Genomic DNA, 26,438 nt, shown 5'->3' with positions numbered 1-26,438 from the left:
TGAACAGAAGCAGTTAATACTTGAAATGAATTCGTTGATTGAAGAAATGGATGAAAAAGAATTTGAATTAGTTTCCACAAAAGAACTATTCAACAAAATGGACAAAATGATTGAAGAAAAGAAAATATCTTTGGAGAATCAGTTTTTACTGTTGAAACACATGGGATATCGCAGTGCTGCGGAAAATGAACTTATTATCTATTTTAACCAATCTTTGTTGAACAAAAGATATGAGAGGATGATTGTTGATGAAAATGAGAAAAAAGAAGGAAAGAACGAAAGTTTTCTTGTTGATCTAGGTGAGTGCTATCTTTTGCTTAACGGAATATTTTCAAAAGAACTATTATCGATTTGCATTCCTTGTCTTCTGGTTGTTTCTTCAAACAGAGATGAAGACGAGGAGACACAAAAAAAAGTGGAAATGGCTTTGTTAGCTTTGAGTTGTATTCCTGATTTTACAGTGTGGTCATTTCTTTTCTATCATGTTATTATTATTTTTCACCTCCTATCCCCGCTTTTTTTATTAGGAAGTGAGGCAAGGGCTTTGCATCGATGAAATCCAGGAGATAATCCAATATCATCAGAAACATAACAATCTGACAAGACTTGCGTATCAATATGCCTGGCAATTTTTGATTGACGGGCTCCACAGCTACAGAAGATTGAAAATAGTTATCGTGTTTGTGCTGCATTTTGCGAGAGAAGCATCAAGAGAATTAGAAGAGCTTTCCAAGCTTGTGGATTGGAAGAGAAAAGATGATAAAAAAGAAAAAGAAACGAAAGAAGAGCTTGCTTTGATAAGATGGCTTGTATCAATAGAGGAATATTTTGACAATTGCCAATTGAGGAATGATGAACATATTGGACTTATTAACAGTATTGTTCGGGTGTTCCGGGTAGCGAAGGATAATTGCAGAGAAATTAGCAACTGGTTCATTCATTTATTTGAAATAGCAGCAAAAAATAGAGAAGTAAAAATTGTTGACTTATTGAAAAGTGGAGCCGTTGGTGCTGTTTTGGAGGAGATTCAACAATCAACAGTGGATGACCAAATTTCATATGATTGCTTGTTTTTCTTTTTGAAAATTTCAATACGATTGAAAGAAAAGACGAATGAAGAAGCTGAAGAAGCAGAAAGAAAAGAGTTGAAAAGAAAGATATTTGAAAAGATGGAAGAAGAAGGATATGAAGATATCGTTGCAAGCTTTCATGGAGTGATTTCTTTTCGTAACAATATTTATCGTCAATTATCAAAAAATATTTCTGATTATTTTGTCAATGTTTAAGAAAATGAAATATTGCAGATGTCGAAGCTCTGAATTTTACTCTCTCTTTTTTGCATCATTTCACAAAATCGAAAACAGACAGTTATTTGAATTTTTTTCCAGCCAGCTCATCAAAATGAAGTGAAGCAAATGCAATTTTAAAAAAAAAGAAAGTGAAAAATAAAAAAAATGAACAAAAAAAAATTAATGAAATAAAATAAAATAAAATATAAAAAATAAAAATGAAAATTAAATAAAAATATATATATAAAACTTGAAGAATTTTAAGAAGGGCAGAATAGTGTCATCTTATAATGAAAACTAAATTAATCATATTGTGAAAAGATGGACTGTCAAGCTTTTTACGAACTTATCAATACATCTTTGTTTCACTCAAAACATTATTTTGCATTATCAGATTACAAAATGAATTGGATTTTTATTTATACAAACAGGAGTTGTTGATACGATAACGATATATTTTGTGACCACTCATATATATGTGTGATAATTATTGAAAAATCACCACAGATCAAAAAAGAGAACCATTATAATTTATTGAAAAACTGTTTCTTTTCATCATCAGCCTCTGAAGGCAAATTTTCGTTGAAAAAGAAAAGTGATGGTGCTCACAAAATATTTTTTGCGAACTTTAAAAACTGAATGATTTTTGTTGTATTTTATGATCAGAAAAAATCTCTTGTTGAAACTGACGCTTTCAGGAAGATAAGAATTTTGGAAGAAATAGTTCACATGAAAATTTTGAAGATCAAAGAATTTCCCCAAAGAGTGACAATTGAAGTTTGTTTCATTTGATACAGATAAAATTTTTTTTTGCATTTTCTGGATTTCAAACGAGTCGATTTATTTGACAGTCGAATATTCTGCCTCTGTGTTTTTTCTTATTAAAGGCGAATCAGATATAATGATGAATTCCAGCACTTCCCACCAAAAATCAACATCTCCTCTTCATTTGCAAAGTGGGACAATCTTCATCACAAAAACAAGCATAATCTACCAAAAGAATATTCACTCTTCTGATCTTATATTTTCATCTTTTGATTTTAATTTTAACGTTTTGTGAGAATGCATATTAAAAGATCTTGACACTTCTTCATTCGAATTATTTTTTTGTTTGCAAAGAGCAGCGAACAAAACAATAATTATTCCTCTCACAATGACGGAGGTGCAATTGAACTCGGTAGAGCGAAAACAGAAAACAGAAAGAACGTATTATTTGGGTCATTCTTTTTGAAAAGTCGCAAATAAATAATTCTCAAATAAATCAAAAATTTCATATTTGGCTCAAATTTTCGTTGGCATACACTAAACTTCACTAATATGGAATCTATTTCTGGATAATGCCATTTCAAACATTCTTAAGAGAATTCGTGAGTGGAAACAGTAATGTGAGCAAAATATGAAATCTTTTATTTGAATGTGAATTTAATATATGTGACTTTTCAAAAAGAATAACCCATTAATGCATTTTTCGATAATTGCCGATGAAAGAAAAGCATCAAGTGATACAAGTGGTTCTATTGAACATTTTAAATGCACTGATCAAGTTGCTATTTCGAATTGTCTCTTTTGTCATTGCCATTCAATGTGTGGAGGAGCAGTAAGCCAACAGATAAATGCAAATAATAATGGAGTTTTGTTTTTCTATTGTTTTTTCCACAACGATCCATGTGTTAAAGGAGTGCACGATATTGTTCTTTATGGTTCATCAGCAAACAACATTGATTCCACCTGCTATTCCACCAGACAAACAGGAAACAGGGTTAGCACAAGTCATCGTTTTATTGCTGATAAAAGTGAATAACTGCGAAACGATTTTGGAAGAATTAGATATATCTCCTCAGCGCAAACAGAACCAAATTCCATTGACACATATGCATGCGGGTTGGATGAAAGCCATCCATGCAACACTATCAGCCATTGCATCACCCAACTGATTCAAGACTTTGTCACCAATGTTGAAGTATTTTCAGAAAAGATAAGAGAAACGAAGGGTGTGGACTGTGGAACAAACGCTTACACGATATATGGTCAAAGTGATTCAATAGCAACTGTGGAAACAGAATTGGAAGCAGCTTGGTTGACTCTTTTTTCAGTCTCAACAGGTTCATTGACTGCAAGGGATTTTGTCCTTGTACATGACTCGGTTCATCCGAATAACCGTGGGTCAAGGCCGTTTGAGATCACAGGAGCAGGAGAAATGCATATAAGCGGAGTGAACTTATCTGTAGGAAGCGGACCTTCAGCAGAAACGGCATTTTCGACAGAATTGATTTACGTTCAGCGTGGAATATTTCTAATGGAAAACGTGAACTGGGAAAAGACAATCTCCACAACTTCAATGTTTTCTCTTTCTTCAACAAATGATATTTCTTTTGCACTTTTTGCGTGTGCCTTTGATGGGAAAGAAAGAACAATTATAAATCGTTAAATAGCTATAGGAATTGAATGAAAAAATCAAATGCACAGAAACATTAGTCAAATCATATGATGTACGAAAAAATGCTCCATCATTGCAATTATTGGCTGAAGTTTCGAGGCTGATCGGAATGTTCCTCTTGAAGAAGCCTGGAGTCTCGAAGAGCCAAATGCACAAAATCAGAAGATGGAATTCCTCAATACGAAGCGGTTGTTCCAGAACAGCGCAGAAGGAAATTGTTTCAAAGGAAACCTCAATTCAAGAAAACAGAAGATACTGATTTTTTTGGAATGTTCGCAAAGACGCAAGCGAAGAAACACAAAATTCAACTGAATTCATCCTCAGGGAAACCCACTTGTCCATAAACACACAATGTGAAACTGAAAATATTTCAATCGTCTTTTTCCAGTTACATAACCTCCTCAAATACTGAATAATCATATTTCTCCTCTGCCTCAATACCTGCTTCAAAATGCATAAATTCCTCATCTGACTTCAAACGTCCATTCCATATTCTCATTCATATTCGCTCCACGTTTTCTTCAAACGACCCTCTTCTTAGATCGCATTGGTTTCTATTTGATTTTTCTCTTTCAGATGAAAAATACTCCTTCTGCTGATGGAAAAAACATAAATGAATCGCAAACTATTCCTTCTCCTTCCTCTGCTTCTTCTTTCTTTTCCAGCACTACAAGCTCCACCAGTATCATTACCATTTGGATCGACCCTAGCTGCTCTTTGTTCTTTGCCACAACAGATGGCACAGCCTTTTCCATCCGCCTTTACTAAATCTCGACACCTTCACCATCCGACACCCACGGAAGCACAAACACTCGACAGTTCTGCTACGGTTCAGCAATCAAAGTTGTGACTCACCTTCTTCACAACAACTCTGTTCTTTGACGCCGTCAGAAGAGCTCACATGTCAACAACATCGCACACATTTGGTGACTGCAGGCACAACGCGAAGAAATCAATACACTAGTGCGTTTCATGAACAGATTCAAATGATGGTAAACAGCACACAAATAACCAAAACGCTTCCCGGAAGATCGACAACGAACGCTTTGGAAGTGTCTGCAGATGGAGCACACAAAAGAGATTCCATTTAATCTTGTGCGAATCCTCTTCTTACCGCCTTTGAAGTAGAAGAAGATGATGAAATTGATGCATCACAAGAACGTATGGGATTAAACGGTGCCTTCTTCGTATTTTTCATTTCGCTTCTTCTATTTTGAAGTAATTCTATGAAAATTCCAGAAAGACTGAAGCTTTTGATTTCATCTCATCAGGCTGCAGCCCTCAAATTTTCTCAAAATCATCTTTATTTTTTTCTCCAACACTCCTTCAAACAGCAATTGGTTGAGGAAACAGGAAGAACAACAACTTATCTCCTTCGAATTCCTCCCTTACAAACTTCTCAAACAGCCGCATTACTGCAAAGTCCTTCCGGAACAGCTCCACATCGTAGATAATCGCTCATCGCACAGCCTTGCTCTTCTTCTCCTCTGAGTTCTTTTCCGTAAAACACATGAACACAAAGTTCACCAACTCCCACGCACACGTCTCTGTCCCGGATTTCGTCTATCTCGGTCTTATCTCTATATTTCCCCAGGATCTTCGATAGAGATCATATCACCCACGGCTGCAGCTCCTTTTGCAGCGGTGTTATCACCCGCTGCATCTGCATTGAAGACTGCAGTGCGGGAGGCATCTGAAGAACACGTGCAGTTTCTAACGCCACCTGCCCCAGCGACTTTGACACTGCTCTCATCAAACGCTCCATCGCTGTCGGCCCCTCCGGCAAAGATTCACCACTTGTTCCAGACAACCCTGCACAGTTCACACCTTACAAATTCACAGGCCACTCCGAGCATTCACGGTCAATGCGATCAATCTTCTGCTTAAGATGCATATACAGCCGCTGCACAACACTCGTTTTCACTTCCCCTTTAATTGCACTTGTTTGAACTTTCGAAGAAATCCAGTCCTCCCAGTCTCTCTTCTGATCGTTGTGCAGAAACAGGGGAATCTCAAATAGTTCTCTTGCATTTCTATCTTTTTCAATTTCACACTCTTCTGCACAGTATTCCCAACCCCACCAAAATTCTCGCATTCCATCTTCTCTTTCAGCTCCTTCGTATTCTCAGCCAGATGCTCTTCTGTCTCTTCATGTGTGGTCTTCATTTTCTTCTGCTCATCTTTTTATTCATGAATCGTTTGATTTTTCCAGTAAAAAAGGATAACCCCACTTTCACAGCAAGCCCCTTCTAGTTCTGGTCTCCCCCAAGCATCGCAACACTGCTGTCACAGATGTTCACTGCAAACTTCCATTGTTTCTGTTCCAACAGTCAAAATAGAATAAACGAAAGCGAAGATGGAACAATCAAGTGACACAGAGAGACAGTAAAGAAAGTGCGGCAAGAAGATTTCTTTTCACAGCCAGCTATATTTCGCTTTTCACATTCACCAACCCTCCATGCATTTCTTTGTCAAGCGCTTCTTCTCCTTTTCAATCCTCACATCAATCTGCTTCGTATTCTCTTTCATTTCCAGCTGCTCCTTCACCTCCTTCACCTCTGCATTGGACTTCTCGCCAGGCTCCAGAATATTCATTTGATTTATCCTGATGATCTTGTCCTTCTTTCACCATTCTCCTTCTGATTCATCTTCTCCTTTTCCTTTTCTCACTTCTTCCTATTTTATCCTAACATTTCACAAGTGCAGTAGCTGCAGGCGAAAGAATCACCTCCTCCATACTCAGCCCAGGTGCCGAAAGCCTTTTCTCCACAATCTCCCCCTGTTCACACACTCCATCCCCTCGCTCCATCACTTCATCGTCCAGCCTCACCGCCACACTCCTCATCTGAGGCGATCGCGACACCAGCAGTAATGTTATAAACAGATCGCATTCACATCTGCCGCTGCAAAGTTCCGCTTGCCCCCCTTCTTCGTGCCCACCGACGCTGAAAGCGACGGAGGCTGCACCACAATTGGTAACGAAAGAATCGTCAAAAGCTTCACATTATATACACACGTACAACACCCCCATGCAGCACCGCCGCACGCTCCACAACATATCCCTTCAGCGTCTGCTGCTCCTTCAACAACAACTATTTGTGATCTGCATTCACCTCAGCTGCTTCAGATACAACAATCCGCAGCCATCTCTCGATGTCATTCATTGCTACTGCAGACAGTTTTTTTGCAGTCACAGCCGATATATATGACGGATCAATAACAGGTTCATTTCATGATGAATACTTTTTCCCTTCTTCTTCTTTTGTTGGGATTTCGGTAAAGGGAAGAATGAAATAGTAATAGACATGCTTCTCGAATTGAAGATAAATATGAAAGTTAAAATAAACGAAGAAAATTGCAGTTCTTTGTGTGAAAAAAGTTTTGAAATTCAATTAGAATTCATTCTCATTTTTTCGTTGTCTCGTTTTCAAAGATAAATAAGAACTTAAAATAAGGATCATTAAAAGTGTCATTTTTTTTCCTTGAATGCATTTCAATCATCAATTGCTATAAATTGTTACACAAATGAGTTTATAACAAAATGTCTAAGTGCACTTTTTGTTTTATAAAAAGTTTCAAAGAAAAAAAAAAGAAACAACAAAAACTTCGAAATAAACGGATATGAAGCTAACAAACAATCTATTCATATGTTCAATGAAGTTTTATTGATAATCATTGTTGTTATACAAATAAAAAACAGAAAAAACTCATAGCACTGATAAAGACAAGAAAAAACTTGAAATTATCGTGTTTCAGTTAAACAACAAAAATAAACAATTAAATACTTCAATTATGTTTTTAATATTTAGTGTTAACATAGAATATTGTTAACAATAAAACTCCAAACTCTTCCATAGAGAAAAAAAGGATGATTTAATTAAAAATGAATAAATAAAGGCAAACAAATTTCTTGTTCTTATTTTTTGTGGGACAGATCAGGCTAAAAAAGTGATTTTTTAAAAAATTTCACGCATATTTCAAAAATGAATCCATTCATATCGTATTTTTCTTATCTCAAAAAGTTCATCCACAATGCATTATTCTTCAATGAAAATGTCAGTTATGAAATACAGTTTGTGCAAAAAATACCGGACAAGACCGATATCTCAATAACCGCAAAAAGAAAAATTCTGTAAATTTTCCTCAAAATATATCTCATCAATACAAACTCGCGTGACATATAAGAATTTCAGGACAGCTTCGCTTGAACTCAGAAAAAATATATTTCACTATCAAGGAGAAATTGGATTTTAAGTTTTTCCCAGATTTCAAAAATAATTTTTTTCTGAACATTAACGAGAAAGTTATAAAAGTCTTGAATGTCACATGAGTTTGTGTTGATGAGATATATTTTGTGGAAAATTATCAGAATTTTTCTTCTTGCGGTTATTGAGATATCAATCTTGTCCGGTATTATTTGCGCAAACTGTATTTTGCCTCATTTGAACATTTTATTAAAGCAATCTCATATTTCGTATAGCAAGTTTTGATATATAGTTAGTGTTAATAATGGTGGACACTTTCAATAACTGTGGACAGTTGCATTATCTCAACAACCGTTGATAATTGCTTTTTGACAATTAACCCAATTATTCCCTCAATGAATATGAACTTATAAGTCATACAGAAATGAAACAACTTGCTCTGCAGAATGAAATAAAAGACATTTCAAATTTTCAGAGAAACTCGGAGATATAAGATTTTTCAAGTTTCTCCGAAAATTTAAAATGCTTTTTTCAAAATTCTGCAGAGCAAGTTGTTTCATTTCTGTATGACTTATAAGTTCACATTCATTGAGGGAATAATTGGGTTAATTGTCAAAAAGCAATTATCAACGGTTGTTGAGATAATGCAACTGTCCACAGTTATTGAAAGTGTCCACCATTATTAACACTAACTACACAGCCTAAACCGGATATAATCACTTCGAATAGTATCACATTCGTTTATAGTCACATTTTTCGATGCACCGATATTTTTTGACAGTTTTTTATTCATTTTTCATCGCACACAATCACGGGGCTGAAAATATATAATCACATTTTTTTATTATTATGTGTGATTTTTTCATTGAAAAATCGCTTTTTTGATCAATAATTGAAAATTTTGACTTTTCATAATTAGGCTAAAATAAGTTTTAATTATGTGAATGAAAGATAAATATTTTTATTTTAATCAAAAAAAGTGTATTTGTGCAGAATTTCAAAAAATAAAAAAATCGACACAAAATTGATTATATTTATAATTAATTTTTATTTTTTTCTGTGTAAAGCATCATCGGATATTATCACAATCGGATATAGTCACAAAAAGTTGTGCAAAATCCGATGTGATAATATCCGGTTTTGACTGTATCCAGTATTTTTTTTTGGTTCTTGAGATAATTATTGACATTCGAATTAATTAATTTATATGCATAACCTTATTCTGATTAGGGATAAAAGAGTGTCAAAAGCTTCTTATTTTTATTTTGTCAGAAACAAATTCGAAGGCTTTAAATACTGTCAAATTGCATTCAATGTTAAAAAATGAAATTCAATAAAAATTTTTATCACAAATTAATGAATTAATGATTTGCTAAATGATCAAAACACAAAAAATGAACAAGGAAAACGAAGTCACTGAAAAATATACCACCAGTCGACTGAAGCTGCGTGAGGCAATGCAGTCATAAAAGTTCAGGCAATTTAGAAATCCTATGTGGATAATGGATCATTTTGACAATGATGGATCTTTGATTATGTGGATTCTTTGAAAAGAAATTTATTTTAAACATTCGAATTAATCACGCTCCTTAGGCTATTTGGTTAGGCAGATTGGTTTCTAAAACAAGATGGTTTGCTGTTATCATAGGAAACAAAGAGCATAATGTGTTGAACGATATTAATATTTGAAAACAATTTGTTTTATTCCGAACCATCAAGAAAGTGGGTGAACAAGTTTGTGTTAATAATCTTTGAAATGCATTGAATTTCATTTATTTTATTGAAAATGTCATTTTTGTTATAAAAACCCATAATGCACGCCAAATGTTAAAGTTTCTGCTTTTGGAGCCTACGACTTCATCAAAATATTCCTCCAGTTGAATATTTCGTATCCATAATTGTTGACACAAACAGGCTTGCAGTATCATTTCTATAAGTTCGATAGCCCCTGAATGATACGCTCGATGGATTGCATCAGAACTGCATTTGTAATAATGCACTGATATTCAACATGGACAAGTCATCGCTCAATGTTCCTGATAGCTCCAATCGTAATGTCATGCTTCGAGCAAATGCATAACCTGATCTCACCAAATCTGCAGGGAAAATGGAGAATCCTTCTTTGATTGCGGTTGTTGTGGCCTATGGTCAATCGTTTCCTTCAGTGATTCTGTGGCCAAGTCTTAAACTCTCTGATGAGTTAAAGTTATTTCAATCTTCAAATCTTGTAATATGCCGGAACAAATGCGGATGGATGAAATCTTCGACGTTAAGGAAATATGCACTTTCAATACTTCTCCCTTCGATCAAAGAAAGAAGAAATCGCTTGTTAATCAACGAATTACACTGCTTGCTTATAATCGACTCACACGATTTTCAAGCAGATCCAACAATCTGGAGAGAATTCAAAAAAGAAAATGTGGGTGTTGAGTTTTTTTTTCACTCACAGAATACACATATGCCAGCCACTGAACTGAGACGCATTTGCAGTCCTGCAGTTAGAGATGAGTTCTCATTGCGAAACACTTTTTTCATTAATGACTGTGAAGAGTATTGCTCATGTGGAAGCTCTCCTGCAATCAATTCATTCAGCGCTATAACATTCTGTCATCAAAAGAGCATTCAAGTGCAGCAGCACGATGAAAGACTCCTCTGGTCCAGTTCTGATGAAACTTCCTCAATCATCAACTTATCCTCTTCCTTCCCAAAAAAGAAATCAATTTGACTTTTGTTGCATTGAAAGTTCTGAATACAAAATGAAAACGAGTTGGATGTTTATTGAAGAATGTTGAAATGAAAAATGATTTAGAAAAACGCTTCGGATTCGGATAAAAAAGATTCAATGAAATTTTTTGTGAAGATGGTGAAATACTTGAAACTTCAGGCATTTTCAACAAATAATAATAAATTTTTTTTGATTTTAAATGATAAAAAATCAAAAAAAATGAGTTCATTTTTAGAAATACGTGTAAGGTCACAAAAAATAATGTCATAATATCAATTTCGTTTTTGCACTGACATGAAAATCAAATTTATTTTGAAATCTGATCAAGTTCATTAAAGAAATGAGAAAAATAAATTCTTTTTCAGCTCTGTGTATAAAAAGCTTGAAAGTCCGAATTTTCACCCAGTAAGAAAAAATATCGAAAATGAAACAAGAAGTTTTGAATTTTTCAAATCTTTAAAGTCTTGTTTGACCATCAATGAAAAAAACTGATTTCTTAATTTTGAGTCTGAGTTTTTTAATTTTCATCTATGAGACTGTGGTTTTTTATCAGGACTTTTTTTTATCAGGACAAAAATTTAAAATTCAAATATATCAACAAATATTCAATATTAATTTACAGCAATTTGCACAGTTGTATGTTAGTATATATGACATCGATTTATATGCAAAATTTTATAGAAATGTTGTATATTTTTTGGAAAAAAAATTTTTTTTGAAAATCTGACTTTTGATGAATTTTTCTATTTTGATAAAATGATTCAATTCATTTTTTATACATAGCGCTTATTTTTTCTACGTAATAAACAATTTTGGTTATTTTTTATTTTTACTTATTTGCTCGTTTTGACTGAATGAAAAGCAATCATTTTTGAAAAATTTTTGTCAATAGGAAAACTAAAAAAAAAATATTTTTTGCAAAACTCAAAAACAACCAAGTGAATAAAATGCATTCATTAATTAATATAATAGTTAAAAAAAAAAATACTGCATTGTTGTAATTAATGAATTTTTCAGTTTAATTTTCAGAAAATTTTATAATTATTAATTATTTGAAATAATTATGAAATCATTTTAAATTACAACAATGCAGTATTTTTTTTTTTAACTATTATATTAATTAATGAATGCATTTTATTCACTTGGTTGTTTTTGAGTTTTGCAAAAAATATTTTTTTTTTAGTTTTCCTATTGACAAAAATTTTTCAAAAATGATTGCTTTTCATTCAGTCAAAACGAGCAAATAAGTAAAAATAAAAAATAACCAAAATTGTTTATTACGTAGAAAAAATAAGCGCTATGTATAAAAAATGAATTGAATCATTTTATCAAAATAGAAAAATTCATCAAAAGTCAGATTTTCAAAAAAAATTTTTTTTCCAAAAAATATACAACATTTCTATAAAATTTTGCATATAAATCGATGTCATATATACTAACATACAACTGTGCAAATTGCTGTAAATTAATATTGAATATTTGTTGATATATTTGAATTTTAAATTTTTGTCCTGATAAAAAAAAGTCCTGATAAAAAACCACTATATCTTTTTTCATCTTGAAACACAAACAGTCTGCATTTTTTTAATCGGAAAACGTGACTGTGATATGATTTGTTTCAGATTAATAATTCAAAGTTTTGAAATTAGATCCTTCAAATAAAACTGTAATGTTATTTATTTTTTAATTTTTTTATTTTTAAATCTTCAAAAAATGGATATATCGTTTCATTTCAATAAAAATTCTGTAATTATTGTTATTATTTATTGAATTACAACTTTCCATTTTCAAAAATCTATTATCAAGAAAAGAAAGAATTTATGGAAAATTAATTTCGATATTGAAAAAACTTTTTCAATAATGAATAATATATTCCATGTTTGAATTATTTCTCTTCTTAATTGAAGAATTAATTCAGAAATTGAATTTTTATTTTTTGAAGTTGAATTATTATTGGTGTTATAAATTGAACAATTATAATGTGCTCATATTTACTATTTTTTCTCCTCAAGAATTAGTGAACAAAATATTCTTTCCAAAAAAACAATATTTTTTCGATGATTCAAAATCTGAGATTGCAAAGAGAATAGATGAAATTTGAATAAACTCCTTCAATTCAAATAAATCCATTCTATTCAAATAAAGTGAGTTTATTTTAAATGAAGTTGGTTTTTTTTAAATGAAGCATGTTTATTCAAATTAACGCTGAAACCCATCCTGGAAAAGTATTGAAAAATTATATAACATTTTTCAAAATTGCTAATTGGTTCATTTGGCGTTGTTTTTTCAAGTATTAATAATCCGGTTTTTTACTACGTTTTTGATCATTTTGATATTAATTGGAATTGAGACAAAATTACAACAAAATGAGCTTCAAAGACATAATAAATAAAAATTTTGTGAGTTGACAATTTGTTTCGCTTATATTTTTGTGTTTATTTTGAAAAAAAACACAAATGATACGATTTTCATTAGGATAAAAATGTTGAGAGGAAAAGTGAAATGCTCCGAACAGTTTCATTGTCTAAAACATAAACAACTGCAAAAATGCACGTAATGCAATTTGGAAGCTTATGAGCAAGCCTTTGTTTTCTTCTTTTTCTTCTTCATATCTCCATTCTTTTTGCATTATTTTCTCTCTCACCCTCCATACTTGCAATCACATCGATAGTGTCATCCTCCCCAATCCCAACAGCCCATCCACTTCTCCTTTTGAATTCCACGTCTCTTTCCTCCACCAAACACGTTCTTCTCCAAATGCCTCTGTGGTTCATGTTGCAACAGAATCTCAAAGAAATAAATTAAGTCGATTATCCTTTTCTGATTTGAATAGCTATCTCTTTGAATGGTGCAAATGGAATGACTCAAATAGCGGAAGTGATCACGGAGGTGCTCTGAAAGTCAACTGCACAAATGCAAATCTCGAAATCGCTTCTTGTTCATTTCACAATTGTTCAACCACATTAAATGGATGTTGTGGTGGAGCGATATTCTGTCAATATTTATTACAAATCAGCATCACAAAATCGAATATTTCAAGTTGTTCTGCGCTTCATGGAGGAGCTGCGAAAATATGGAGTCCACAAACAAATTCTGTTTGGACAATTCAACAAAACCGAGTGGATAATTGCTCAATAAGAAGCAACATTGGAACTGGTTGGGATATCGTGCTTGACAATATGACATCAGATGCAAAATTCTTGTTCAAAAATTGTGTCTGCGTTGCAAATACTGGTGGTGATGCGGCTGGGGCAGTCACATTTCATTACCCTCCACCAGTAATGCCTCTTCAATATTTGCTCCAAGAGTGCCAGTTCATCAACAACAAATTAACAAGTTCATCAACTTCCTACGGTGGTGCTGCGTTGTGTGGCACAAGAACATATGATTTGATGAATGGAATGAAATTCATCACATTCTGCTTTTTTGATGGCAACGCTGCAACAAATGGAAGGGTAATGATGTGTTCTTCAGTGGTTATTCCTTCACTCAATCCCCATTTGAAGAATGCAGATCATCAATTCCAACGAAAAGAGTTTGAAATATCGGAACTTTTGGAAAAGAGATTACCAACATTTGCTCCCTTTCATCTCTTCTCCCTTTTTTCCTTCAAATAAATTCCATACACCATATTCCCACAGACTTTTCTTTCTTTTCTTCTTTGCCTTTTCTTCCTATTTCTACCGTTTCTCCTCTGAATTTTTCAAATCTTCCTTTGATGATGCTTAATTTACGCATCCACTCCTCTCCTGGATCTCATAAATCTATCTCATTATTTCTTCCTTCTGCTTTTGTAATTCATGTTCATTAATAGTTAACTTCAAATCCTCTTTTTCTTTTTCTTTATCCTCTTCTGCTCCACCTTTTTCAGCTTGCTCTCTTTCCTCCAGTATTGACAGCGTAATCGCTGCATGTTGGAGAACTTCATCTTTTATCCTCCATCCTCAGCCCCACAGCCTCCGGCCCCTTCTACACAATCTCCCCCACTTTACACGCTGTAACCCCTCGCCCCATCACTTCATCTTTCAACTTCTCCACCAAACATTACATCTGAGACGATCGCCATATCTGCATTGAAGGGTCAAACAGATCGAAGATTGACGGGAACACACTCACATCTGCCGCTGCAAAGATCCGCTTGCTTACCGACTTCGTGCCCACCGACGCTGCAAGCGGCGGAAGCGGACCCACCAGCGGAACCGAAAGCATCGCTGAAAGCTCCACATCGTATGCACACACAACACCCCTATACAGCACCGCCCGCCGCGCCACAACATATCCCCGCAGCGTCTGCAGCGCCCGCGGCGACAGCAGCAGCAGCATCAACAGCAGCATGCGACTCACATTCACCTCAGCCACTTCTCGATGTATTCCATCGATGCTTCCGATGTGTTTGAAGCAGCCACCGCAAATACATCCAAAGGGTCAATCGCAGGTGCTGATGATGGCTGATCATCTTCTGCTGCTTTCTTCTTTTCGTTTCTCCGCCTCCGGAATGGCGAAGTTGATCGGCGTACTGCTCCTGTTGAAGAAGACGAAGGCGCTGAGCGAAGAGACGACTGCTGCGCTGCCCCTGCCACAAGAAGCTTTTTGAAATAGGCTTTCGTGTCATACAACAGCTCCAATGGATCCACAAACACAACATCCACATTCGGATCAGAAAGATCAACCAGCTGCAAAATCTCGCAGTTCTCGAGCGATGGAAACAGATGGAACAGGGTTTCTTAAAAAGTTGTGTTGAAATTAGAAGATGAAGAAGTTATGCTGATGATGAATGAATAATCGTTCTGGTCTAACATCAGATGAATTAAATGTGGAATATGTGAAAAGATCAATTTAGAAATGGAGAATGCAGTAATTGCTGTTATCTGCTCATTCTGTTGATTCAAACAAATATCCCACAGAAGCTATGAGGCATCAGACAGATTCCACAAAATGCTTGCTATGTTATCCGCAAAAGATGAAGTCTGCAAAGCTCCAATTCCAGATGAAAAACAGGTTCGCAAGCTTTAAGTTGGTTGTCTTGCCTGTCTTCATTTTCCATTTGTTTAAATACTCATTATCATTTTCAGAATAAAACATCATTGCCAAAGTCGGTTGCTTTGCTTCATTTTCATTTCTCTTGTTACCTCTGACACAGATGCAAAAATCGAAGATATTCTATCAGACGAAATGAATGATGAAGCAGTCGAAGAATTTGTGTGATTAGGCTTCAATTCATTGAAGAAAAAGTCGGCCAACGAGTTGAATGAGTCGATTAGCTATTGATTGTGAAGATGAATATTAAAAAACTATTTACAGAGAAATTCAATGGAATCCTTTTCTTCATGCTTGTGTCTTTTGCTTCTGTGACTTTATTTTTTGGAACAGTAACCAGTGAATCCTTCAAACGTTCGGAGTGCCTTTTTTCCTCTTGCCAACAAAAATAGAAAACATATGACAATTCATTTCTGTTTCTTCCTTTCCTCTTTTTCCTCTTTCATTTCCTTTGTTTCGATCAAAACATCTTTCAACTTTAACATTTCATCATCAAGATCAAATGACATGTGTTTTGTGCTATCTTGCTGCACTCTCAATCTTTGGATATCTCCCTTTTTTCATCTGCCTTTCTTTCATTCATAAATTATTTCTTCACTTTTCTTCATCTTGGAGCAAATGGACTTCTTCCTTTTCAAAGCAACAAAGTATATCTCTCTGTGTTGCTCGTTCTTTTTGTTCTGCATTTTTCATTTTGTAGCCTTAATTTAAGCACGAACGTGCAAATGATGTATTTCAATAAATTCAACATCTTTCAAAAACAAACATTCTATACAAACATAAAGCATTATTTCTCGTTCGTATCTGCATATTTCAAGATCAACACTGCATCAATGCGCCAAGAAGGCACAATTGAACTATTAATCTTTATTTAACATTCCATCAAGAATTTGCGCATAAAAGTTATTATCATCCGCTTTAAAAGAAATTGTTAGCTCCATGCATTTCGCTTGCATAATGATCTATTGTTGTGTTAGCCAAATATCGAACATTTGTAATAAAGCATTTCCATATTTTTATTATTTTTCTTTTTTTACAATTTCACATAGTTAGAAAAACGTCAAAAATTGTTTCTAATTAATGTTTTTATAAAGTTTGCATGTTTGGAATTTCTTTAAAATGCATTATAATCAATTTGATCATATTTTTGAATTTCAGAAAAAAGAAATCATCTTTTAACTTTTTCACAAAAGTGAAAAACACATAAAAACAATTTTAATCAAACATTCAAATAATAATGTTCATTATTCTGTTCTTTTTGAAATCAGAACAATACAGAAACTCAAATGAAGTTGGGAATCCTTGAATGAAGTGAGTTTTTTTGAATTAAGTGTGCCTTATTCAAATAAACTTATATTTTATTCGAATAAAATGAAGTTATTCGAATTGAAATTTCTTATTCAAATTTCATCCAATGATTTGAAATAATCTAATTCTTTTATGCTAACAAACTCATTCCAATAGAAATCGAGGATAATGCATATTGAGTGTGAAAATTTGGATAAAATAAGAACTAACCAATCATTTTTGGAATAACATATAAAAGAAATGAAGAAATAATCAATTGGTAAAAATTTTAAAACTTCAAAATCATTTTGTGGATCGAAACGGTAGAAAAAGAAACGTCCAAATAAGAATGTAAAAATGAAAAAATGATTTGGCTTTTGAATATTCACTTTAAATGGAAAAGAAAAGATAAGAAAAGAAATAAAATAAAAACCTTAACATCATAAAGAATCGAATTCAAACTGACAATTAAAAAAAATTGAAATGAGGCATGATGAACAGAAAACAAAATATTTCTATAAAAATAATCAATAAATTAAAAAAATATTCCAACTTTTGCTAAATGTATAATATCTTCGCCTGAATATTAATCCTTCATCTTCACACTAAGACCGTACTCATCGTTCAGGCCACCGGCTTTCTTAAGAGTATCATTCAAGCAGAAATTTCTGATAAGGAACACAAATAGCACCACAAGCGCAATAAACAGGAGCCCTCCAACGATCGCAATGACAACAATTTCCTTTGTTGTGAAAGAAAACTTCGTTTCTGGCTCAATTTCGTTATAGCGAGCCACTTCGCACCGGCGCTTCCACTCTTCCATTGTGAAAGTGAGACTAAAGATCAAAACAACAACAGAAAAGGCAAAAGATTCCAAAAGAAATTTACAGCATATTAACAAAATTGAAAAGTTGAAATCTTATTAGTGAAATAAAATGTTTTTTTTTTTTTTTTTTTTTTCTTTTTTTTTTTAAAGAAAACATTTTCATTTTCTTAATATTTCCCAACTCCGAAAATCCATCTTTCTCAATCATCATCTCGTTACACACTTCCTCAACTGCTCCAAAGTGCAAAACTGCTTTCCTCCACACACAGTTGGAGAAAGATTCCACCCGCTCTCTTCCTCCTTCCCTCTGATTCGCTCTCCGTCATCGTCATAACTCTTCAGCGTTTGCGTATTCACATCGTATTTCCGGTAGCCCACACGCAGACGGATCTGGCTTTCAGGAACAGGAGGATGAATTAAAGCAGAGTTGATGTTGTGCACTTCAATGAAAAACACGGAGCCATACGGAACATCTGGAAAGTTGAATTTGAAGTTCAGGAAAAAAAAAAAAGAATTAAAATTTAAATTATCCAGTAAAAAACCAAATTGTAACGAATATTGTGATTAAGCAAATTAATAAATAAAATTAAAAATCTCTATTTGTTTATGCTCTCCATTCTCAAATAAACAGCAATGAAAATAATAATTATCATCATTATGTGTGTAATTTCTAATTCATTTCTTTCTCAAATTTTCAACAAACCATCATCAGCCTGCCCAAACAGTTGCAACGCAGCAAGCAAGTTTGACGGAGATCCAACAAACATCAGAAAATTATACGCATCATATGATTCCATCCTTTTTTCTATCTCTGGATATATCTGAGCATATTCACATACACAAAAATTTAGTTAAAAACAAAATTAAATAAATTAATTAATTAATTAATTAATAATAACGAATTACATAAAATATTAGTAAATCATTAATAAGCCACAAATAAATAAAAAAAATCCAAATACAATTCTCTTTGTTATTCCAAAAAGCAAAAACAAAAAATATTTTTTCGGTCAAACTTTTTGTATGAATGGAGTCATTTGCATTTTAGCAATATCAACGTCTTCTGGATTGTTCAACATTTTATTCTTTAATTGCATACATACGCCAATTAATTGATTTAACAAAAATGAATCGATAATTTCATTTAATGGTAAAATTTAGTAGTTTAATAAATAAATAAATAAATAAAAAGATAATAAATTTAAAATAAAAAGATTACACGAAGATTAAAAAAAAAATAAAACAAAAAGCCAAGCCAGCAAAAATGCACACCTTCCATTTTGAAAGTTCAATAAGTTTCTCATTGATTGTATTATTTGCGAAAACGCATTGATCTCCAGCACCTGTTGCTCCATGATGAATTGCTTCTTTAATCTGTTCCGAAGCTTCTAAAAATTTTCATGGGATATATTATTACAAGTATCACATTCATTGAAGATATTTTCTTTTCGCTCAGCTAATAAAAATGTTTATGATGAATCAAACTTTCAATATTATTCATCGTAACTTGCTCCGAAAATCTTCCTTCCGATGTAACAGTCTTGAAGAATCCTTCATTTTCAGATATTTTACTATTCCAAGCATCTGATTTTGTCACATGCTCTCTTTCTCTTGAAAGAGCTCTTTGAAGTTGAATTTCAGTATAAATAAAAACAATAGTCAAAAAATAATAAATAATTGAAAAATAAATACTCTCCGCAAGTTTCGTTATATAAAAACACATTGTCTAATGCCCTTGTTTCAGTGTAAATTGATCCAGACTAAATTAAAAATATTATCCAAAAATGTCTTTAAAATTAGAATAACAATCACATACCGGATACGGAGTTGATGTTTCAAATGTTCCATGATACAATCCTTGAAAAATTGTTTGTCCAGACATTAATGTATCTGGAGAATTTGCAGCAAAAAATTTATGCTTATTCGAGTCATATGCACCAATAATTGTTGAATATGAATTATGCAACTCATTTCCAAGATTCCAGTTCTCTTTTGCTCCCTGCTTTGTGATTGCCCCAGTATCTTGTTCCAGCTTTTGACATGGGAGAGAAGGTATTTTATTAGATGGAGCACTTCCGCCATGGCATGCAATTGCAATAACTTGTAACAGCTGAGTGTTCAATTCAGAAGATGCTTTATGCTCACAATTAATGAGACACGACAAAATAATGCTTAGTAAACAACAAATCAGCATTTTTTTCAGTTTATTAAGATCTCAACCTAAATTTATTCTTTTGGTCAAATGAAAATAAAAAAATTAAAAGTAACAATAATATCATTATTTATCATTGATAATACATAAATAAAAGAACGCAAGTTCATTACTGAAAGATGAAGAAACGACAAGTTGAAAAAAAGTTGTAGAACGAGGTATATTGATTGATACTCGATTTTAAAACAGAATTACACAATATTCAAAGAAACTTATTTTCTGAATTCTTTCAAACAAAAGACGGAACCGCAACATCTACCCTTTTCTTCCCTTTAGCATTATGTAACAACATGAAAAGTCCTACAATAAGTTCCCCAACCAGCAGGAACCCATAAATTCCGAGTCTGCCGGCTTTCCTGCATTTTTCCATTGACACAAGAAGCGTCTCCTTCGCAACAGCTGCTTTGTTCTTCTGTGTGGACTCTTCTTCCACAAAGAACTGATGCAAATTTTGTGTCTGTTTCTCAAAAACAGGATTCACTTTATGTTCGAACTGTTGTGATCTTTCTGATAATTTTGTGTCAAGTGTGCTCGAAAGCTGGCTTTGCGCAAAGGAAAGCGATTTTTTCTGTGCGTTTGAGAGAGAAGAGATGGAGTTAGAGGCTGTGTCAAGTGGCAGATGAGAAGAAGGATTAGCAGGATTAGACGGAATTTGAGGAGGCTTTGGCTTTTCAGCCTGAGAAATGACTGAAGATAATCCTTTGCTTATGAATGATGGGACACTGCCGGCAAAAGTGGCGGCCGAAGCTGTGCCGGCAGCCTTCGACGACTGAACTGCGGAATTAATCGTGTTTGCCAGCTCTTGTGTAGTGGCTATGGGAGATGAAGGAGAAGGAGAAGTGGAATAAGAAGAGGATGAGGAAGTGGAAGAAGAGGAGGAAGAAGAAAATGAAGAAATTGTCTTTTCCAAGTTGTGCATATGAGATGAAACCGAATCCAGCACAGACACTAAAGGAGATCGATTTCCATTCTGTTGGTTATTGGCTTGTGACTGAAGCTGACTTTGTGCTTGTGCTTGTGCTTGTGTTTGTGCTGACTGGCTGTTCTGATGCGAATTCTGTGACTGCTGAGGCTGTTGATGTGATGATTGCACATTATTTCCCTGTTGATTCTGTTGATTCTGTTGACTTTGTTGGCGTGGTGTGTTGTTTGATTTAACATTGTTATCTGATGATGGGAAGGGATGCACTTCGCTGCTGATCTCAACGTCTTTCACATCGTGGAAGTCATACAGACCGCCTGAGAGGAACAAGTTATTGGCATTTTTTAATGTCATAATTAATATTAATAACATCATTCATGTAAACATCATATGAAAAATTAAAAATATAATAAAACATTAAATGAATAAATGAATAAATAAATAAATAAATAAATAAAATAAAATAAAATAAAAACAACAAAAACTTCAAACCAGTCGCTGCAGAGAACCCGAAATAATACCCTGTTGGCAGCACCACATCCTTCACATACACCACCGTGTTGAGCGCCATCTCCGACCCATCCACATTCACTTTCTGCACCATATCCTTCTTATCATCCCCACTCACGCCATATCTCCTGCCTCTTATCTGTGACGTCGTCTGCACCCACAGCGTGTTGTTCTGGTAGCTCACACGGACATGCACCGGGCGGTCGTTTTGCGGTGAACTGACTCGAAAATCCGTTTGGCATCCGTCCAGCTGCTGTGTCAGTCCATCGTTGTCGTGATCATATTTCTTCGTTCCATCATTAACCATCGCCTGGATAACATGCGCACAATCGGAAAAAAAATAATAAAAAGAAGGTGGATTCGTAAATTCCGCTAATGCATTTTTTTAAAAAATCTGCTTATTGCATACTAAAATATAAGGGTTATTTCTTTTTTTTTATTAATTATAAATTTCCACATTACATATTTTCGATAAAATAAAAATTGCAAACCCTTTACGATCATTGTCATATGTGTCAAAAATAACTGCCAATCCTTCCCATTGGTCTTTGCTCCCATAAACATCTCCAATAATTTGTGGCTCCTTCACATACCAGAATGCCATACCATCTTTAACAACAATTATAATAAATATAAAGTTTTCAAAGAAAGAAAAGAAAATTATAGTCAATTATGTGATAATGTGATTTAAGATAAATTCAGACCTGCACCTCCTCTCTGTCCACCTCCAATCTACAAAAAAGAATTGAAAAATTCAACGAAAATAAATCATAAAATTTGAACAAACGGCAATTTGGAAATTCGCTTCCCAATTTGGTGAAGTGTTTGGTATCGAGGACCAAATTGCCCCCTTTTGACTTTCAATTAAAGGAGTGAGTTTTATTGCTTTATCAGTCACAACAGCAGAACCACGAGGTATCCAAATATCAAGTCCGTCATCGCCACCAGATAAGAATGGATGCTTCAGTTTCAGAAAAGGTAAGCAAAAACTACACTGTGCTAACAAAAAAATAAACAAAGAAATCATTTACAATTATTTCTTATACTAGTAAAGGGATTTACGATCTCATTCACATTATTGATGATAATACCAAATATGCAAAAATAACAATCAATGAGAATCAAAAACAAGATGATTGATAAAACAGTGCAGAACTATACAAAAAAAAAGATACATAGACAACAATTGAAATGAAAATGTTGTAAAAAAATACTTATTAAGCAAAATCTTTCTCTCCGAATGTTTCTTGATCTGTATACAAAACATAAAGAAATCCGTCATCATCTTTTTTATGTTTCTTTTTGAATTTCTCGTATATAGAGCTCAATGGGGCAGACATCGATGGAGGACGATTGTCTATAAAAAGAAAAAGAGATTGATCATCTCGAAGCTTCAAGTCACAAATCATAGTGTTCAATATATATCAAATCACGAAAAAGTTTTGCATTTTTAAACAAATACACAATTTAAATATGAAAATCTCACACAGAAATCCTCCTTCTGATAACATAAATAAATTGTGCCATCATCATTTCCTTTTGAACCAAAAACCTATTGAGTTAAGATAAAAAATACATTTCAGCTTTTAAAATTTATATGGAAAACTTTTTTTTATCTATATCTAAAAATTTTTTATATCGATAGAATAATTAATAATTTATAAAAAAATCCACAAAATAATGAATTGCATAAAAATGAAAAAGATGATTACAATAAAGCAAACCAGGGCATGTGCTTTTCTCCAGTTTCTCAACAATAACTGGAATTCGATCAGGATGCTCTCTCCTATTTGCCAATGAAAAATATTGCGTTAAAAAAACAAATATATTCTAAAATACAGAAGTTTTTCTGATTGCTGCTTGCGAACATCAAACAAAAACTTATCTTTAAAGCGTACAGGTTTTTGGCTTGCCATCAAAGTTTTATTATGGGAAAGTTTTTGAAAAAAAGTGGATAAATTTTTCATTAATTATTTTGGCATCATTCATTGTATAAAAAAATAAGATTTTTATGTTAAAAAAGTTTGAGGGCCTTTATTATTAATCTTTCACTTTTATAAAGATTTTTAAGAATGAATAATATGTATTTTGCAAAAAAAAAGTTTCAGATTTCATTATCATAACGTGCTTGATAACAAGAATATATTGAGCATTCTTTTACAAAAATTTTCTTTTTTTAACACAGTGAATTCTGATGTTGATTGAATGAAAATGATTATTTCTTTTTCCATATCTTTTTCCTCTTCATGTCCAATTTTGCTTCAACAAAAAATTAACACCGTATATGTCGTTGTAATAAACTTTCTTTTTCATTTTCTTCAATCAGTGTTTTCCTGTTAAAAGTTATGCCATTTTTGAATTTTTTTGCTAACAATTGAAAGTGGAACAGAACAGTGGTTAATTGAACAGAAAAAAGTTTTCTTCCTTGCAATAAAAAAGATGCGGTGTTCTAAAAACAATATGTTGAACATCACAAATGTGTACATTTTTCTCGATTAAATAATGTCTATTTAGCTTATCAATCATGAATGCTTGTTGAATATGCTTTATTTTCCCACTGTTTCAATAAACACTTAAATAAAACGGATTATTTAAATACGGCTATCTCAAAACATTAGGATGCAGAAAATGAGCATACATATATGCAGAAGAATTCTTCTATCTGTTTTCAATCAGATAGAAAAAATCTATCAACGTTCACAAAAATGAATGCTCCGCTTAAAAATGAATAAAGAAGAGATGGAAGAATACTAAATGAATTCGAGTTGGGATAATCTATAGATATACAAAATAATGTGAATATTCATCAACCAACAGATAGTAATATGTTCCATCAGCGAAGCAAAAGCGCATCCCGTTCATGAAATCTTCATATCCTTCTTCCTCCATCTTTTCAAACACTTTCTTTTTCAATTCTCTTCTTTTCACTTTTTCTATTTCTTCTTTCTCATTTCCTTTCAATCGTATTGAAATCGAATAAAAAAATGACATATATTCATTTATTTCATTGCAATTCAACGTTGGTAGCTTCATCACCACTATAAAGAGATCAATTGCTCCGCCTTTCAACAGCTCTTCAACTTTCACGCATCGACTTTTTGCTGCTTCGCTGAGCAAACAAATTCTCCAGCTTTCAATTTTTATGTGACCATTCCATGATGCTCGAAATATCTGAGCAACAATACCGATAAGCCTAATATTTTCTTTATTCCACAATGTGCAATATTGAAAAAAAGTCTCCAATGTTTGGAGCCATCTTTTAATTATCTGCACTTCCTTCGTTTCTTTCACCCCTCTTTTCTCTTCTTTTCTCTTCCAATTTACACATTTTTGTAGCTCTTCTAGTTCTTTTGCTGCTTCTCTCACAAAATACAGCTCATTCACAATCACTTCTTCAAGTTTCTCATCTTCATATAATCTGTCAATTAAAAACTTCCAAGCCAATTGATAAGCAAAACGAGTCAGATTGCTATGAATTTGATTGTATTGAATAATTTCTTTGATTTCGTTCAGATACAGCTCTCGTTTTATAAACTTTTTAAACACAACAAGAAGAAAAATAATTACATGAAAAAAGAAATAAAGAACCCATACACAACAGTCAAAAGAACAAAGAGCAAACAAAGCCATCTCCGCTTCGTTTTCTTCTTCTTTGTTTGAAGCAGCTTTCAGAAGACAAGACATGATTATTGGAATTGATTCATCTCCGGAGTCAAAATACCCATGCAGCATTATATAACATTCACAAAGATCAGTCAGCAGCGTTGCGTTCTTTTCTTTTTTCTTCTCAATTTCTTCTTTTATCATCTTCTCAATTTTTTTGCTCAGCAAAGTTTTTTTATCATTCAAACCCCATAAACGTTTCAATTCCTTGCTAAATCCAAAAGTCTTTAGCAAGACAAGCGCATTTTTCAAAGTTATTTTCCTTTCTTCAATCATTTTGTCCAATGCATCTAAAAGACCTGCTTTGAAAACAGATATGAGTTCTGCTATGTTCATTTCTTCGATCAACGAATTCATTTCAAGTATTAACTGCTTCTGTTCATCCTCATTGCAATCTTCCAATTCGTCTAATAATTCTTCAATTAAAAACAAAAAAAAAATCCAATAAATAAGAATTTATATACAACTGCAATTGCACACCAGTGAACTTTTTTGTGTTGTTCGTCTCCTGCATTTTTTAAATTGCATCGCATTCAGAAAACAACACCATAAAATAATAAAAATTGATTTTGAATATATATTTTGCAGAAGAATAAGATGAAAATAAAAACTCAAAACGGTCCTATAAATATATGTGTTGATACCGTTCCATCTTGTGTTTCCATTTTCGATTTGAAATTACAAAGATAAGGAATGCTTAATCTTTTCGGTTTATTGTTATGGATACAATGATCGAATTATTCTTTTTTGAACTGGAATGCCAGTTGACAAAAAGAGAAAACAGAGTGCGAATCTGTCCTGCAGAATTAGAAATATTATTTCCTGTGGAGACAACATACAATGATGGGAAGAATTGTTTTTGAAATTCTTTCTGATTTATATTTGAAATTGTATGGGCAAGAAAATGCAATAATTTTATTCATTACACAAAAAGACGTAATGAATGTAATTTTATATTGTTCTATATGTTGTGAAGATATTTCCATCTGCATCTTTTCCAAAGTGCAGGAAACAGACTTATTGTTGAAATGGCCAATCTCCGCTTTGTGGAGCAACACGATGAGAATGGAGCAGATTATTATATAGCCATTGGGAAACAAATGAAGCTACGCAAGATATACGATTTTTATTTGGAACAAGAGGTGAAAACAAATTCAGCTGATATTTTATTGAATGAAGACAAAAGAGGATGGAATTTTGTGAAGTACAAAATCTGCACAAAATTATATAGAATTTTGGAACATAAGGCAGGGAGAGCAGTTTGCGATATTTTTTGGACAAGGAAAGTGGCTGGCAATATCGAGGGAAGGATATTTTGCACATAA

General features: G+C 33.1%; 6 protein-coding genes across 6 annotated transcripts; 1 reads left to right on the top strand and 5 right to left on the bottom strand.

Annotated features, from left to right (window-relative positions):
• Window positions 1-2,986: 2,986 nt before the first annotated feature.
• MONOS_3095 (uncharacterized protein) lies at window positions 2,987-3,717 on the top strand (the record flags this gene model as incomplete). The annotated part of the gene is made up of 2 exons (XM_067873068.1): window positions 2,987-3,048; window positions 3,117-3,717. The coding sequence occupies 2 exons, from the start codon at window positions 2,987-2,989 to the stop codon at window positions 3,715-3,717; spliced, it is 663 nt and encodes a 220-aa protein (XP_067729734.1).
• Window positions 3,718-5,335: 1,618 nt separating this feature from the next.
• On the bottom strand, window positions 5,336-6,321 carry MONOS_3096 (uncharacterized protein; the record flags this gene model as incomplete). The annotated part of the gene is made up of 3 exons (XM_067873069.1): window positions 5,336-5,553; window positions 5,781-5,906; window positions 6,180-6,321. 3 exons carry the CDS (start codon window positions 6,319-6,321, stop codon window positions 5,336-5,338), a joined length of 486 nt encoding a protein of 161 aa, XP_067729733.1.
• Window positions 6,322-14,700: 8,379 nt separating this feature from the next.
• MONOS_3097 (uncharacterized protein) lies at window positions 14,701-14,979 on the bottom strand (the record flags this gene model as incomplete). The annotated part of the gene is made up of 1 exon (XM_067873070.1): window positions 14,701-14,979. One exon carries the CDS (start codon window positions 14,977-14,979, stop codon window positions 14,701-14,703), a length of 279 nt encoding a protein of 92 aa, XP_067729732.1.
• A 23-nt stretch (window positions 14,980-15,002) lies between these two features.
• Window positions 15,003-15,716, bottom strand: MONOS_3098 (uncharacterized protein; the record flags this gene model as incomplete). The annotated part of the gene is made up of 2 exons (XM_067873071.1): window positions 15,003-15,379; window positions 15,713-15,716. The coding sequence occupies 2 exons, from the start codon at window positions 15,714-15,716 to the stop codon at window positions 15,003-15,005; spliced, it is 381 nt and encodes a 126-aa protein (XP_067729731.1).
• Window positions 15,717-16,838: 1,122 nt separating this feature from the next.
• On the bottom strand, window positions 16,839-22,477 carry MONOS_3099 (putative Lectin ERGIC-53; the record flags this gene model as incomplete). The annotated part of the gene is made up of 14 exons (XM_067873072.1): window positions 16,839-17,816; window positions 18,030-18,279; window positions 18,510-18,627; window positions 18,823-18,891; window positions 19,079-19,194; window positions 19,292-19,428; window positions 19,499-19,566; window positions 19,623-19,916; window positions 20,254-21,257; window positions 21,433-21,760; window positions 21,860-21,878; window positions 21,942-22,059; window positions 22,155-22,182; window positions 22,238-22,477. 14 exons carry the CDS (start codon window positions 22,475-22,477, stop codon window positions 17,567-17,569), a joined length of 3,039 nt encoding a protein of 1,012 aa, XP_067729730.1. The 3' UTR covers window positions 16,839-17,566.
• A 33-nt stretch (window positions 22,478-22,510) lies between these two features.
• On the bottom strand, window positions 22,511-23,380 carry MONOS_18604 (putative microtubial binding protein). Its single transcript, XM_067871638.1, has 5 exons — window positions 23,290-23,380; window positions 23,175-23,236; window positions 23,057-23,072; window positions 22,939-23,002; window positions 22,511-22,841 (listed from the first exon to the last, which is right to left on the bottom strand). The coding sequence occupies exons 1-5, from the start codon at window positions 23,364-23,366 to the stop codon at window positions 22,668-22,670; spliced, it is 393 nt and encodes a 130-aa protein (XP_067729729.1). The 5' UTR covers window positions 23,367-23,380; the 3' UTR covers window positions 22,511-22,667.
• Window positions 23,381-26,438: the final 3,058 nt, after the last annotated feature.

This window comes from Monocercomonoides exilis (genome assembly GCF_001643675.1).
Source record: "Monocercomonoides exilis strain PA203 chromosome Unknown scaffold16-1735695, whole genome shotgun sequence".
NCBI lineage: Eukaryota > Preaxostyla > Oxymonadida > Polymastigidae > Monocercomonoides > Monocercomonoides exilis.
This window is presented reverse-complemented; position numbering and strand designations above follow the sequence as displayed.